The sequence below is a fragment of the Myotis yumanensis genome, unplaced genomic scaffold (assembly GCF_028538775.1).
Source record: "Myotis yumanensis isolate MYYU_CA2020_CCGP unplaced genomic scaffold, mMyoYum1.0.hap1 SCAF_23, whole genome shotgun sequence".
Taxonomy (NCBI): domain Eukaryota; kingdom Metazoa; phylum Chordata; class Mammalia; order Chiroptera; family Vespertilionidae; genus Myotis; species Myotis yumanensis.
Genome location: NW_027223774.1, coordinates 9,151,554 through 9,165,553, shown reverse-complemented (window position 1 = coordinate 9,165,553; position 14,000 = coordinate 9,151,554). Strand labels below are relative to the sequence as shown.

General features: G+C 55.1%; 1 protein-coding gene across 1 annotated transcript; it reads right to left on the bottom strand.

The window, feature by feature from the left end:
* Window positions 1–716: 716 nt before the first annotated feature.
* Window positions 717–13,863, bottom strand: TSKS (testis specific serine kinase substrate). The gene is made up of 11 exons (XM_070401920.1): window positions 13,694–13,863; window positions 12,704–12,938; window positions 6,680–6,775; window positions 6,353–6,436; window positions 5,937–6,020; window positions 5,140–5,399; window positions 4,691–4,885; window positions 3,582–3,755; window positions 2,709–2,844; window positions 1,004–1,128; window positions 717–876 (listed from the first exon to the last, which is right to left on the bottom strand). Exons 1-11 carry the CDS (start codon window positions 13,861–13,863, stop codon window positions 717–719), a joined length of 1,719 nt encoding a protein of 572 aa, XP_070258021.1.
* Between the last annotated feature and the right edge of the window lie 137 nt (window positions 13,864–14,000).

The following is a 14,000-nucleotide window of genomic DNA, read 5'->3' as shown; positions in this document are numbered from 1 at the left end:
ACTGCTGAGCTGGCATGAGAAGCTGAGCCCCCGGCCAACAGCCATGAGAGCGAGCCCTCCCGCCCCAGTCAAGCCTTCAGATGACTGCAGCCCCAGCTCCCATCCTGCAGACTCCTGAGGACCCTGAGCCAGAGCCATCCAGCTAAGCTACTCCCAGACTCCTGGCCTTCAGAAATTGTGAGATAATACACAGTTATTGCTTTGAGCAGCTAAGTTTTGGGGATAATTCTTTGCACAGCAATAGGCAATGACCTAGGAAAAATCACCCTAAAAAAGGTTGGTGGAGCCCTAACCGGTTTGGCTCAGTGGATAGAGCGTCGGCCTGCGGACTCAAGGGTCCCAGGTTTGATTCCGGTCAAGGGCATGTACCTTGGTTGCGGGCGCATCCCCAGTAGGGGGTGTGCAGGAGGCAGCTGATCGATGTTTCTCTCTCATCTGTGTTTCTAACTCTTTATCCCTCTCCCTTCCCCTCTGTAAAAAAATCAATAAAATATATTTAAAAAATAAAATAAAATAAAAGTTGGTTGACTGGCGCAGACTGCATCATAGAACCTTTTTTTACCCCCTACCTTCTTTCCAAAGACCTGGACCGTCATCAGCATCTCTCTGGGAATGGAGACGCCTGTGAGCTGAGGACCTCATGGTGTGCATCCAAATTACTAACCATCTTTTGGTGCCAAAAAGGAGACAGAGTTCATGCCAGCATGAGGAGCCATTTATTGTTCCGGGTTTGGGCCCCCACGTTTTGGGGGAGTCCCCCCACTACTTCCTCCTCCTCCCATTGTCCCCGTGGACCCCTCAAGTGGCAGGTTGCTGAGCTGATCATGGAGGGAGCACATCTTCAAGTGTAGATAGTCCAGGGAGGCCACCTTCTCCCTGCAATGACAGGCAGGGGGCGGTCGGTGCTGGTGGGCCCGGCTGCCACGGGGCTGGTGGTAGGGGTGACTCAGGCCCAACCCCCAAGACCTCACCCTCCTCCCATGCCCTCAGCCTCCTTCCTCACTCCGGCTTCATCTTGTCCGTCAGCAGCAGGTTCTTGGCCCGCAAGGCTTCGTCTTGGGCCAGGCGAAGGGTGGAGCTCAGGGCCTCTGCCCTGACGTGCTTGGCCAAGGCCTGGCGCTCCAGCTCCTGGGGAGAGGAGTGTAGGCGCCGCTGGGCTTGCCTGACCGGGCTGGGGGTGGAGGGAGCTGGATCGCGGAGGGCCAGGGGCAGGGGCCCATGGGGCCCACATTCCTCCCTCAAGGTACCCTGTCATGCCTCCAGCGGACCCCAGCGTCCCACAATGCACCGGCCTTCCAAACTCCCCTGTGTGCTGAACCTGGGTCTGCCCCTCTGCCTGTCCCCAATGCCCTGGCCTTCTGTGTCCCAGCAAACGCTAAACCAGCATCGGTCTTAGTTCCCCCAAATGCCCACGGAGCATCATGCCTTGGATATGTGTTTGGGCCCCAGAATCCCATCACGTGATGGCCTTCTGCATCTCCTAAGACCTCCCATCTCCTTAGCTACAGACCAGCATCTCTTGTCACAATAGTGGTCCTTCGTGCTCTGGTCCCCTGTGTCCCAGCACGCACCGGGCCCCTTGGCCCACAGCTCTGCCACACCAGTGTCCCATACTGCCTCACTCGTCTGTCTCACCCGCTACAACTTCTGTCCTTAGGCCAGAGCCCATAAGACATCAGCTCTCTGTGTACACTACATCAGGACGGAAAGTTCCATTAGCTGTTGGGCTTGAAGCCGGTGGTGCGACGGCCCAGGCAGAGCTGTGGCCCCACTTCCCAAAATGCACTAGTTTACTGTGACCTGCGTTCCCTGGCTCCTCTCTCTGACCTCAGTGACCCCGTATAATATGTGGCCTCTCTTCGACCTACAGAAAACCAGGTTTGCATCCTACGAAGCTGTAGATGTGTCTGTCTCCTGCGTCCCACAGTGCCCCATACCCAGTGTCCCATCATGCTCTGGGCAATGTCCGCCACCAAGGTTCCCTAATAATTGACCAACGGAGCCCTAGCCGGTTTGGCTCAGTGGATAGAGTGTCTGCCTGCGGACTGAAGAGTCACCGGTTCGATTCCGGTCAAGGGCACATGCCTGGTTTGCGGGCTCGATCCCTCATAGGGGGTGTGCAGGAGGCAGCCTATCAATGATTCTCATCATTGATGTTTCTGTCTCTCTCTCCCTCTCCCTTCCTCTCTGAAATCAATAAAAATATATTTAAAAAAAAATAATTGACCAGCCCTAACCGGTTTGGCTCAGTGGATAGAGCATCGGCCTGCAGACTGAAAGGTCCCAGGTTCGATTCCGGCCAAGGGCATGTGCCTTGGTTGCGGGCACATCCCCAGCAGGAGATGTGCAGGAGGCGGCTGATCGATGTTTCTCTCTCATCGATGTTTCTAACTCTCTCTCCCTCTCCCTTCCTCTCTGTAAAAAATCAATAAAATATATTTAAAAACAAAATAATTGACCAATGGAACCTGTGCTGGTTTCTAAAATGTCCACAAATTGACATTCTCTTCAAAATGCCTCTAAATTCAACCTTCTAAACTGCTTGCCCCTCCCCTGACCCTAATCATTAAAGCCCGGTGTCCCCCCCTACCCCTGCTGCCCACAGCTCAGTCCTCCCACCCCGCCGCACACAGCAGTCCCCACGCCCGGGGCTCCCGCCCCCTCTCTGACAGAAAAGTGGGGCGTGGTGGCCCACGGGGCCCTGGTACCAGAATCTTCTTGTGCAGCCGCTGGCAGCTGGGGCAGGCAGGGGCCAGGCCCCTCTGCTTCACCTCGTCCACCAGCGGGGTCAGAGCACGTTCCAGCAGCTGCTGCAGGGACTCCGTGGACAGCTGCTGCCCCTGGCTGCGAGAGGGGAGTCAGCAGGTGAAAGAGGGCAACCTCGCCACCCTGCACGGGGCCACCCTGCAGTGCATGAGCTATCCTTTGTTTCCACAGCGTGGGAGTTCCACAAAGCCTGGGAGTCCCACTCCCCAAGGGCACCGATGGCCCTCAGTTCATCAAAAGCTCAGACTTCCCACAATGGCCTGGTTTCATCTGATCCCACCTCGTATTGGAAGTCCTCCCCCTTCCTAATAGGGCCCGAACATGGTGTCCCTGGGCGCTCTGATAAACCAAGGTCTCACCTCCCCACCATGCACCCCTAAACCCAGCCTCCACCAGCGGTTCTCAACCTGTGGGTCGCCACCCCTTTGGCGGTCGAACGACCCTTTCACAGGGGTCGCCTAAGACCACCCTGCATATCAGATATTGACATGACGATTCATCACAGTAGCAACGAAAATAATTTTATGGTTGGGTCACCACATGAGGAACTGTATTGAAAGGGCCAGAAGGTTGAGAACCACTGTCACATCCCAATCTTCTCACAATGCACTAGAGGTCTAGGTTGCTTGACTATATCAAGACTTTCTGGTGTTCCACAGGATACTGACTCCACGTGGGGAATGTGGCTCCCATAATGCACCAGGACTGCTGGTCCTTCAGTACATGCCCGGGGTGCCCTCCCTCCCACTCCCGCCAACGCCCAGCTCCTTTGTCTCTAGGGAATGCACGCGCGGAGCCAGGCCTGGGCCCCTTACCTGGCACAGCGGGTGCAGGAGCCTTGGGGGGCCCGCTCCAGGCTCATGGAGAGGTCGGAACTTCGGCGGGAGCTCTGAAACTGCCGCCCCAGCTCCTCCAGAATCGGCTTCACAGGGCCCAGGCCCTCCAGATCGCTCCTCAGCGAAGCCACGGACACGGCTGACCGCTCCACCCTGAAGCGGAAGAATAGCTGGGGCTTCGAGGGCGCCCCTCCGAGCGAGGCTGTGCCCGTGACCAGCAGGGCTAATACCCCTCCCTGCCTGCCCCTCTCTGCTCTGATTGGCCCCTCCTTTTATGTTTATTTTTAAAAATAAAAAATTTTATTTTGTTAATTCTCACCCGAGGATATTTTTCCCATTGCTTTTTAGACAGAATAGAAGGGAGGTAGGGAATGGGTGAGAGAGAGAGAGAGAGAGAGAGAGAGAGAGAGAGAAACATTGGTTGCCTCCCACATGCACCCCCACGGGGGCCAGGGATCAAACCTGCAACCCAGGTACATGCCCTTGACAGGGAATCCGACCTGAGACCATTCGGTGCTCAGGCTGAGGCTCTAACTATTGGACTCACTGGCCCGAGCTCCTTTTATGTTTTTATTTTTTTTGGTAGGCTTTTTAAAAATTATTTTTTAAAATATATTTTTATTTATTTCAGAGAGGAAGGGAAAGAGAGAGAGAAACATCCATGATGAGAGAGAATCATTGATCAGCTGCCTCCTGCACACCCCTCACTGGGGATGGAGCCTGCAACCCAGCATGTGCCCTTGAGCAGAATCAAACCTGGGACCCCCCCAGTCCGCAGGCCAACGCTCTATTCACTGAGCCAAACCAGCCGGGGCCTTTTATGTTTTTAGGGCGGAAATACCCCTCCTTGTTCTCCAATGGGCTCTCACTACGCCTACTTGGCTCCTCCCTCTGTCCTTTGAAGGTGTGGGAAACCCGTCTCTAATTGGCCCCGCCCCTCAGGCCTTATTAGGGATGGCCAGCCTCTTCCTATAGGAGCTTCCTCGTGTCAGTATCTGGTCGGGCCCTCTTGGTCCCAGCTGATTGGTCCGCCGCCTTCCCTCGAGGCCCCGCCCCCCCGAGGCCCCGCCCCGCGCTGTGGCCCTCACATGGTGCACAGCTCGTCGGTGCGGCCCCGCAGCTCCTGCAGGCCCCGCGCCGTCTGCGCCTGCTCGCGCTGCGCCCGCTCCCACTGGCCCAGGAAGCCGTCCAGCCGGCCGCCCAGGCCTCCCAGCAGCCGCAGGGCCTCCTGCACCGCCCCCTCCTCCTGGTGCCACCGCGCGGTCAGCGAGGACACCTCCCGCCTGGAGGGGAAAGGTGAGGAGCTGGTCAGGGCTGGGTTCGAACCCGTCCCCATCGTGCCCGCCACCCCAAGACCACGTCTATGCACACACACACACACACACACTCACACACGCACACAAACACGCACACACACAATTCCTGCCCTTGTAGGTCACCACCTCCTGAAACATGCCCTCCCAGGCTCTTCAGGGCTCCACCCCCCGGGCCCTGCCCCCCAAGATCTTCCGGTCTTCGACCCCCAGAACCCACTCACCTCAGGTCCTCCAGGCCGGCAGACACCTTCTGCACCTCCTGCTCACTCATGACGAGGCCCTCCCCGGCCCGGGCCCCCGCTCCCCAGCAGCCGGGGGCCAGGCTGCGCGGACGCGGGGGGTCATCGGGGCTCCCGGGCGGCCCCGTGCAGCCCTGCCGGGACAGGCCAGCCTCCAGCTTCTGCTCCAGCTCCTGCAGCTGGGCTTCCTGCCTCCGCGGCGTCTCGTCCTGCAGCTGCTGCTGGAGGTAGCGCAGCTTCTCCTGATGGGGAGCAGGGTTAGGGCGTGGAGCCCTTTGCCCCCCACTATCACCTCCATCCCCAGATCCACCCGGTGAGTCCCTGAGATTGGAAAGTATGTGGGTGTGGGGGACAGGCTATTGGGAAGTCCAGCGGGGAGTCTAAATGGACTCCCCGCTTGCCGGTACTTGGGGACCTTTCTCCCATTTGAAGATGCCTGCCTCCCTGTCTCCATTCAGCCCTGCACCCCCCAAGTCCTCCACCCCCCAAGTCCTCCACCCCCCACTCCAGTCCTCCAAGGTGTCAGTCTCTCCTGTTTGGGAAGAACAGTTGAAACTTTCCCAACATTTTGCCGGGAGACGTGTGGGCATATGGGCGCCGCGGACATTCCCGCTCGAAGTCCAACACGTGTCTCTCTCCGGGACCTGACTATTACTTTGCACCGAGAAGTATGACCGTGAACAAGAAGGGGGCGGGGTGATGGTGGGGTGGGAAAGGTCCCCCTGAAGTCTGACCAAGTACCCTGTCCCCAGTCCCGGGACACTCCCCGGCCCCCTTACCTCCAGCAGGGCAGAGTTCTGCTTCAGAACGTTGGTTTTTATTTCAGCATCTTCCACCGAGCGAGTCACCTTCCGGCAGTTCTCCTGGGTCAGGACACCAGGGCAGGGGCCCTGCCTTCCCATTCCAGTTCTGCCTCCTTGCCCTTCCCCTTGATTTCCATACAGGCTCCACCCCAGATAACAAGGCACACCTCCCCCCCTCGCCCCCACAGCCAGTGTCTGCCCCCTGCCTATGGTTCTACCCCTTCGGAGCCTGGCTCCCTTGGTGAAATGGATGACTTTCTCCTTCAACCTGTCCTTATGCTGCTTTCCACTCCCCCACCCTCTCATGCCCACCCACTCCATTCCCCCCACCCTCTTCCTAAGTCCACTCCCTGCTCCCCCCACCCCACTCCTGCCCCCCCCAGCAGGCTCACCTTGAGTTGACTACAGTACCCTTCCAGTTCTTCTGCCTCTTGCCGCCTTCTCTCTAGATTCTCGCTCAGCACAGAACACTCACTCTGGAGCGTGGAAGGGAGGGGGCAGGGTTAGGGCGTGAACCACAGGGGACACCCCACTCTGCCCCCTCCCGCCGCCCCCCCCCCCCCATGTTGGGGAGAAGCTAGGCCTGGGAAGACGGCTTTCCTTTCTGAGCCTCAGCCTTCCCAGCTGGGCTATGGGCTCACTGAGTTGGTAGAGGGGCCTAAGACAGCCAAGTGGCCCCGGAGGAAGAGGAGGTGTTGGGGGGAGGGCGGTCCACACACCTGCAGCGTCTGCACATGCTGATTGACCCGGGTGGTTTTCTCCTTCAAGCTGGTGATGGAGTCTTTGGCGCGAACCAATCCACTATTGACCCCGCTCTGGGGAAGAATGAGAGACAGGTGGGTGGGAGCAAAACCCCAAGCCCAGGAACCAGTCTAGAACCGAGAGGAGGCTCAGTGGACACCTCGATTCTGCCCTAGAGTGGCCGCGCGTGACCTTGATTACAGGTACCCCTGCTCCGAAAGCCAGGGGTGGACGTGGCTTCCGCCTGGTGGTGGGAAGAACAATTAAGTAGGATCAGGAGGGAGTGGGGGTGGGGGAGCACTCAGACATGTGGAGGTAGGAAGATGGTGTCAACCGAACACTGAGATCAAAGCCTGCAGGATCCACAGACATAAATAAGATAAATTGTGGAGGCACATGCTCTGACTTCCTCTCCAGGCGCTGGGGGATTTTAAAGGTGACCCACTTTCTGGACACAAGCAGGCACTGTGCTCCAGGCCGAGCACGTACACGCGTTTTCTCTTTCCTTCCTCACAGCCACACCTGTTGAGATGCTTTGGCCCGTTCTGCAAGCGAGGCAGATGAGGCTCAGAGAGGGGATGTCCCTTGTCCACCCAGGTACACAGCTCAAGAGGTGGCCTAAGGTCTGGGTTTAAAATCTGACAAGGCCGCCTCATGTGCTGTGTACCTGGGTGGACAAGGGACATCCCCAGGTGGCCTTGGATCATTGCTATCTTTCATCACCATAAAATGCTCTGTGATTCCTGCCAGACTGGCTCAGGAGGGATCCATGAGGCAGGGTCCACTCGCAGCTCTTCCACATTTACAGAAGTTAGCCTAGCGCAGTGGTCGGCAAACTCATTAGTCAACAGAGCCAAATATCAACAGGACAACGACTGAAATTTCTTTTGAGAGCCAAATTTTTTAAACTTAAACTATATAGGTAGGTACACTGTTATTAACTTAATTAGGGTACTCCTAAGGCTTAGGAAGAGCCACACTCAAGGGGCCAAAGAGCCGCATGTGGCTCGCGAGCCGCGGTTTGCCGACCACGGACTAGCACATGACTTCCCAGCCAAAGACTACATTTCCCAGGCTCCCTTGTAGCCAGCTGTGGTCATGTGACTAAGTTCTGGCCAAGGAATGTGAGTGGGAATAATGAAGATAAATGTCAGTGAGTCATGCCTTTGATAAGGGAAAGAGGAGAGAACGGCCCCATTTCTTTCTTCCTGTTGGCGGGGATACAAAATTGGTGGCTAAAAAAAATAAATAAAATAAAATAAAAATTGGTGGCTAAAGCCATTTTGGAGCATGAGATGGAAGACAGAACAAGGTAGTGTCACCTCTGATACGCGAACTCATTTTTTTGGTTGATTTTTCTTTGTTAAATGGCATTTAAATATATAAAATAAATATCAAAAATATAAATCTTTGTTTTACTATAGTTGCAAATATCAAAAAATTTCTATATGTGACACGGCACCAGAGTTAAGTTAGGGTTTTTCAAAATGCTGACACGCCGAGCTCAAAAGGTTCGCCATCACTGAGATAGAGGAAGCCTGAATTCTGACACTGCGGCCCTCCCATCCTAGATTCCAACCACCTCTGAAGGCTTACACATGAGAGATGACATTTTCCATCTTGTTTAAGCTATGCTGTTCTGGTTTTTGGTTTTTTTAAAATATATTTTATTGATTTTTTTACAGAGAGGAAGGGAGAGAGATAGAGAGTTAGAAACATCGATGAGAGAGAAACATCGATCAGCTGCCTCCTGCACATCTCCTACTGGGGATGTGCCCGCAACCCAGGTACATGCCCTTGACCGGAATCGAACCTGGGACCCTTCAGTCCGCAGGCCGACGCTCTATCCACTGAGCCAAACCGGTTTCGGCTCTCTCTCTCTCTTAAAAAAAAAAAAAAGACAGAAGGAGCTAAGGCTGTTTGCTTCCTCATTCTCCCATTGTCTCTGTCCAGTCTGAACTTGTCACTCAAGCAGGGTCTCCCTGTTCCTGTTCCCTGTTTCTCTAACCTCTCCCTCCAGTTCAGCGGTTCTCAACCTGGGGGTCGCGACCCCTTTGGGGGTCGAACGACCCTTTCACAGGGGTCGCCTAAGACCATCGGAAAACACATATGTAATTACATGTTGTTTTTGTGATGAATCGCTATGCTTTCATTATGTTCAATTTGTCACAATGAAATGGGGGGTCACCACAACATGACGGACTGTATTAAGGGGTCGCGGCATTAGGAAGGTTGAGAACCACTGCTCTAGTTGTCTGTCCCCCTTCTCTTTGGTGTCCGCACCTTTCCTTTCTGTCCCCCTCTGTCCCCTCTCTCTGGGCCTCTGTCCCCTCTCTCTGGGCCTCTGTCCCCTCTCTCTGGGCCCCTCTCTGTGCTCCTGCCCCTGCTCTCAACTCCGCTTCCATCTCTCACCCGATGGAGCTCAGGGGCTGAGCGCCTCTGTGCTCTTACTGCCTGCACCTCCTCGCTGCTCCTGCACGTTCCCCGAGGTGCTGGCTATCATCGCTTCTTCCATTCCACAGAGAAGGAACCTGAAGCCGGGAGGAGGCTGCTGCTGCTCCCCGCACCCCACGCGGGCTGGCGGCTGCAGCGGCCTTGATCCCTGCTGGCTGCCCAGGGCTGTTTCTGAGGCAGCACAATCCCCTGCGGGTGTGACTCAGAAACAGCTCTGGCGGGAGGCAAAGCGTGGCCTGTGCTGCCTGAGCCGCGCTCACAGGCAGGACAGCATTCCGCCTGGGGGAGGGGATGGCTCCCGGCGTCCGTCCCACCGACTGGGCCTGCCCTGATCCCTTCTCCCCACTGGTCCCTTCTCCCCACTGGTCCTCCTGCTCTGCCAGCCTCCTCCGGCCTCCCTGCCTCCAGGCTCTGTCTACCTTTCCCAGGCCCCCCACCAGCCCCAGGGGAGTCTTCCAGGGAAAGAAAGGACTTTTGCTTTAGTGTCAACCCCCCAGCTTCCAATCCTGAGCTTGCAGAGGTTACTCCACCTCTCTCTCTCTCTCTCTCTATCTATCTCTCTCTCTCTCTCTATATATATATATATTATTGATTTGAGAGAGGAAGGGAGAGGGAGAGATAGAAACATCAATGATGAGAGAAAATCATCTATCAGCTGCCTCCTGCACGCCCGGCACCGGGGATCCAGCCTGCAACCCCGGCGTGTGCCCTGATGGGGAAGGGAGCCGTGACCTTCTGGCTCATAGGCCGATGCTCAACCCCTGAGCCACGCCAGCCGGGCTAGACCTGTTATTTTTGTTTCCATCTTTAACTGCTGATGACACTGCCCTGGCAGGCAGCTCAGCTGGTTGGTGTTTTCCCGATACACCAGTGGTTCTCAACCTTCCTGATGCCGCGACCCTTTCATACAGTTCCTCATGTTGTGGTGACCCCCAATTTCATTGTTACAAATTGAACATAATTAAAGCATAGTGATTAATCACAAAAACAATATGTAATTATATATGTGTTTTCCGATGGTCTTAGGCGACCCCTGTGAAAGGGTCGTTCAACCCCCAAAGGTGTCGGGACCCACAGGTTGAGAACCGCCGCAATCCACCAAGGTTTTGGGTTTGATTCCCAGTCAGGGCACATACAGGAGTCAACCGATGAACGCATCACCAAGTGGAACAGCACATCAATGTTTCTCTCTCTCTCTAATAAACACATTTAAAATAAAACAGATAATGACAGCCCTAACTGGTTGGCTCAGTAGATAAAGCGTCAGCCTGCAGACTGAAGGGTCCCAGGCTCAATTCCATGTACAGGAGGCAGCTGATCGATGTTTCTCTCCCATCGATGTTTCTAACTCTCTATCCCTCTCCCTCCCTCTCTGTAAAAAATCAATAAAATATATTTAAAAATATATATATATATATATATTTTATTGATTTTAGAGAGGAAGGGGGAGAGAAAGAGAGATAGAAACATCAATGATGAGAGAGAATCATTGATCGGCTGCCTCCTGCACGCCCCCCACTGGGGATCGGGCCCGCAAACCAGGCATGTGCCCTTGGCCGGGATCGAACACGGGACCCTTCAGTCCGCAGGCGGACACTCTACCCACTGAGCCAAACCAGCTAGGGCATCGGATATGCCCTTTAACCTTTTGGTGCCTCAATAAGTTCACGTGTGAAACGGGGGTAGATAAAAAGAGCGACACTAACAGCCAACACGTATGCTGCGCTTACAGCTGGCTGCTGCGTGGGAAACGTTTTACATGAATGAGCGGCACTTCGTTGTCATGACAACCGGAAGTGGGTGCGGTTGTATCCAGAACGCTGTCTTGGATACTGCTATCTATTTCTGCTCCTAGACCAGTGTCTGGCACATTGTAGGCGTTGGAGAAATGTGTCTGTAAGAACAAATACACGCGTCTCCATTTCACAGATGAGGGAATTGAGGCTCCCAGAACATAGGAAGAGCTCAGTCATTGCCAGTAAATCTCATTAGCATCATTATGAGCATTATTGTCTTCGTTTCTTTGAAGATTAAAAGTATTGATTTTTAGCCCTAGCTTGTTTGGCTCAGTGGATAGAGCCTCAGCCTGCGGACTGAAAGGTCCCAGGTTCGATTCCAATCAAAGGCACATGCCTAGGTTGCTGGCTCGATCCCCAGTAGGGGGCATGCAGGAGGCAGCCAGTCAATGGTTCTCTCTCATCATTGATGTTTCTATCTCTGTCTTCCTTTCCCTTCCTCTCTGAAAGCAATAAAAAATATATATATATATTTTTATATTTTATTGATTTTTTACAGAGAGGAAGGGAGAGAGATAGAGAGTTAGAAACATCGATGAGAGAGAAACATCGATCAGCTGCCTCCCGAACATCTCCCGCTGGGAATGTGCCCGCAACCCAGGCACATGCCCTTGACCGGAACCGAACCTGGGACCCTTCAGTCCGCAGGCCGACGCTCTATCCACCGAGCCAAACCGGTTTTGGCAATAAAAATATATTTAATAAAAAAAAGAATACTCACCTTAAGAATGCTATCCGGACTTATTTAAAAAAATATATTGATTTTTAGAAAAGAGAGAGCGAGAGAGAGAGGAGAGAGAAACATCCATGTGAGAGCAAAACATCCATCAGCTACCTCCCTCCTACACACCCCTTATCAGGGATCGAGCCCACAAGCTGGGTGTGTGCCCTGACTGGGAATCAAACCAGCAACCTTGCGGTGCCTGGGAGGAGGCACAACCAAATGGATGAGCCCCCGGGCCAGGCCATCCTGGTCATTGTTAGTGTCATTGTCAGTGTCCACGTCGCGCCCAGGTCAGGGCTGGCCTGGGGAAGCCTGGCCGGGGGCGGGGCCGGTGGGGGCGGTCAGAGGACCAAGCTGTAGGCCTCCCTCTATGCTTCCGTGGGGAACTCTCTAAGTTCTCACAGATCTTGCTCACCTCCCGGCTTTACCCCCCGATTCTTAGCTGAGCCCCTCAGAGAACCACCCCCCCTCTAATCAAAGCCCAGTTCTCACACTGTCTCCTCCAGGAACCCCGCCCGGATGCACCCATCCTGGGGTGAGGTTCCTCTTCTGGGCTCCCAGCATGGCCTCTCTTAAAGGATGTATTTCCCCAGTCGCTCCCTGGGAGACAGCGCGAGAGCGAGGCGTTGACTGGGTGATTTTTCAGGGCAGGGACCTGGCCTGACTCAGCCTTTGTGACCCTGGTCTTACCCGGGACATTGTGAAGTGACTGTATGAGCGAAAGACCAACTCCCAGCCCTGGCTGGTTTGGCTCAGTAGATAGAGCGTCAGCCTGCGGACTGAAGGGTCCCGGGTTCGATTCCAGTCAAGATCACATGCCTGGGTTGCGGGCTCCATCCCCAGCTCCCCCTTCCCCAGTAGGGTGTGTGCAGGAGGCAGCCAATCAATGATTCTCTCTCATCATTGAGTTTCTCTCTCTCTCTCTCTCCCCCTTCCTCTTTGAAATAAATAAAAATATTATTATTTTTTTAAAAAGTGACCAGAACCACACAGACACCCCTCCGTCCTCCCCGGCTGGGGCCCCTCACCAGGAGTTCCGTGATATCTGGATCATCTGGAGTCCAGGGTGGGGTGGGGGAGGTGGGGGAGGTGGGGGCCACGGGCAGCGCCAGCGAGCCGCTGTCTTCCGTGGTGGAGTCTGTCACGGAGGAGTCGGTGGCCTCCACGGCAGCCAGGTTGAGCAGGGACACGTTGGTGCAGGCCGAGGACCGTTTGAGGTTCAGGCACCAGTGCATCGGTTCGTGGGACATCCGAGGCTCCACCCTGGGGGGGAGAGACGGGCAGGGGGGTCAAGACGTAGCGTCAGGCCAGCCATCGTGGCTCAGTGGTTGAGCGTCAACCCATGAACCAGGAGGTCACGGTTCGATTCCCGGTCAGGACACATGCCCAGGTTGCGGGCTCCATCCCCAGTGTGGGGCGTGCAGGAGGCAGCCGGTCAATGTTTCTCTCTCATCATTGATGTTTGTCTCTCTCTCTCTCCCTCTCCCTTCCTCTCTGAAATCAATTGAAAAAAAAAAAGGTGTAGCCTCAGTGGTTATGGCCCCTCCTGCCTCCAGCTGTCTCCATATCCCATATTCTCTGACTCTAACCTCACCGCCTACTTTCTGCTTCCTCCTCTCCCTACTACCTATTTTCTTTTTAAAATAATGTTTATTTTTATTTTTATTGATTTCAGAGAGGAAGGGAGAGGGAGAGAGAGATAGAAACATCAATGATGAGAGAGAATCATTGACCGGCTGCCTCCTGCACGCCCCCTACAAAGGATTGAGCCCACAACCAGGCCTGTGCCCTCACCGGGAATCTAACGGTGACCTCCTGGTTCATGGGTCGGTGCTCAACCACTGAGCCACACCGGCCTGGCTTTCTTCTTCCTTTAATGTCCCCCCTTCCCCTGACTTCCTCCTTGCCTGCCCCTCCCCTGCCCCCTCCTCTTCACCAGCGCCCACACTGAGACTCGTGCTGTGTGGGAGGCAGTGCTGGGCGCCAGGACCACAGCTGACAGGGTGCCCTGGACCCACCCGTGGAACGAGACGGCCTTCTTTTTCTTCGAGATCCCCTTGGCTGGGCTGGTCACCCCCCCAGGAGCCTCTGGGATCATCTGGGCGCGGCTCTCCACGCCCGCCGGGGGGTCCCCTGCCTCATGGATCTCCTTGGACTGCCAGATCGTCTTCACCACCACGCTGGCCATGGCGTGTGGGGCCCTGCTCCCAGGGACTCCTGCCTCTGAGACTCTCTACCTCTTCTGACCACTGACCCTCAAAGTTCCTGTCTCCACAGCCTGCCTCACAAAGGACCCAACCACTGGACCTCACTGAGTAGGGGGGG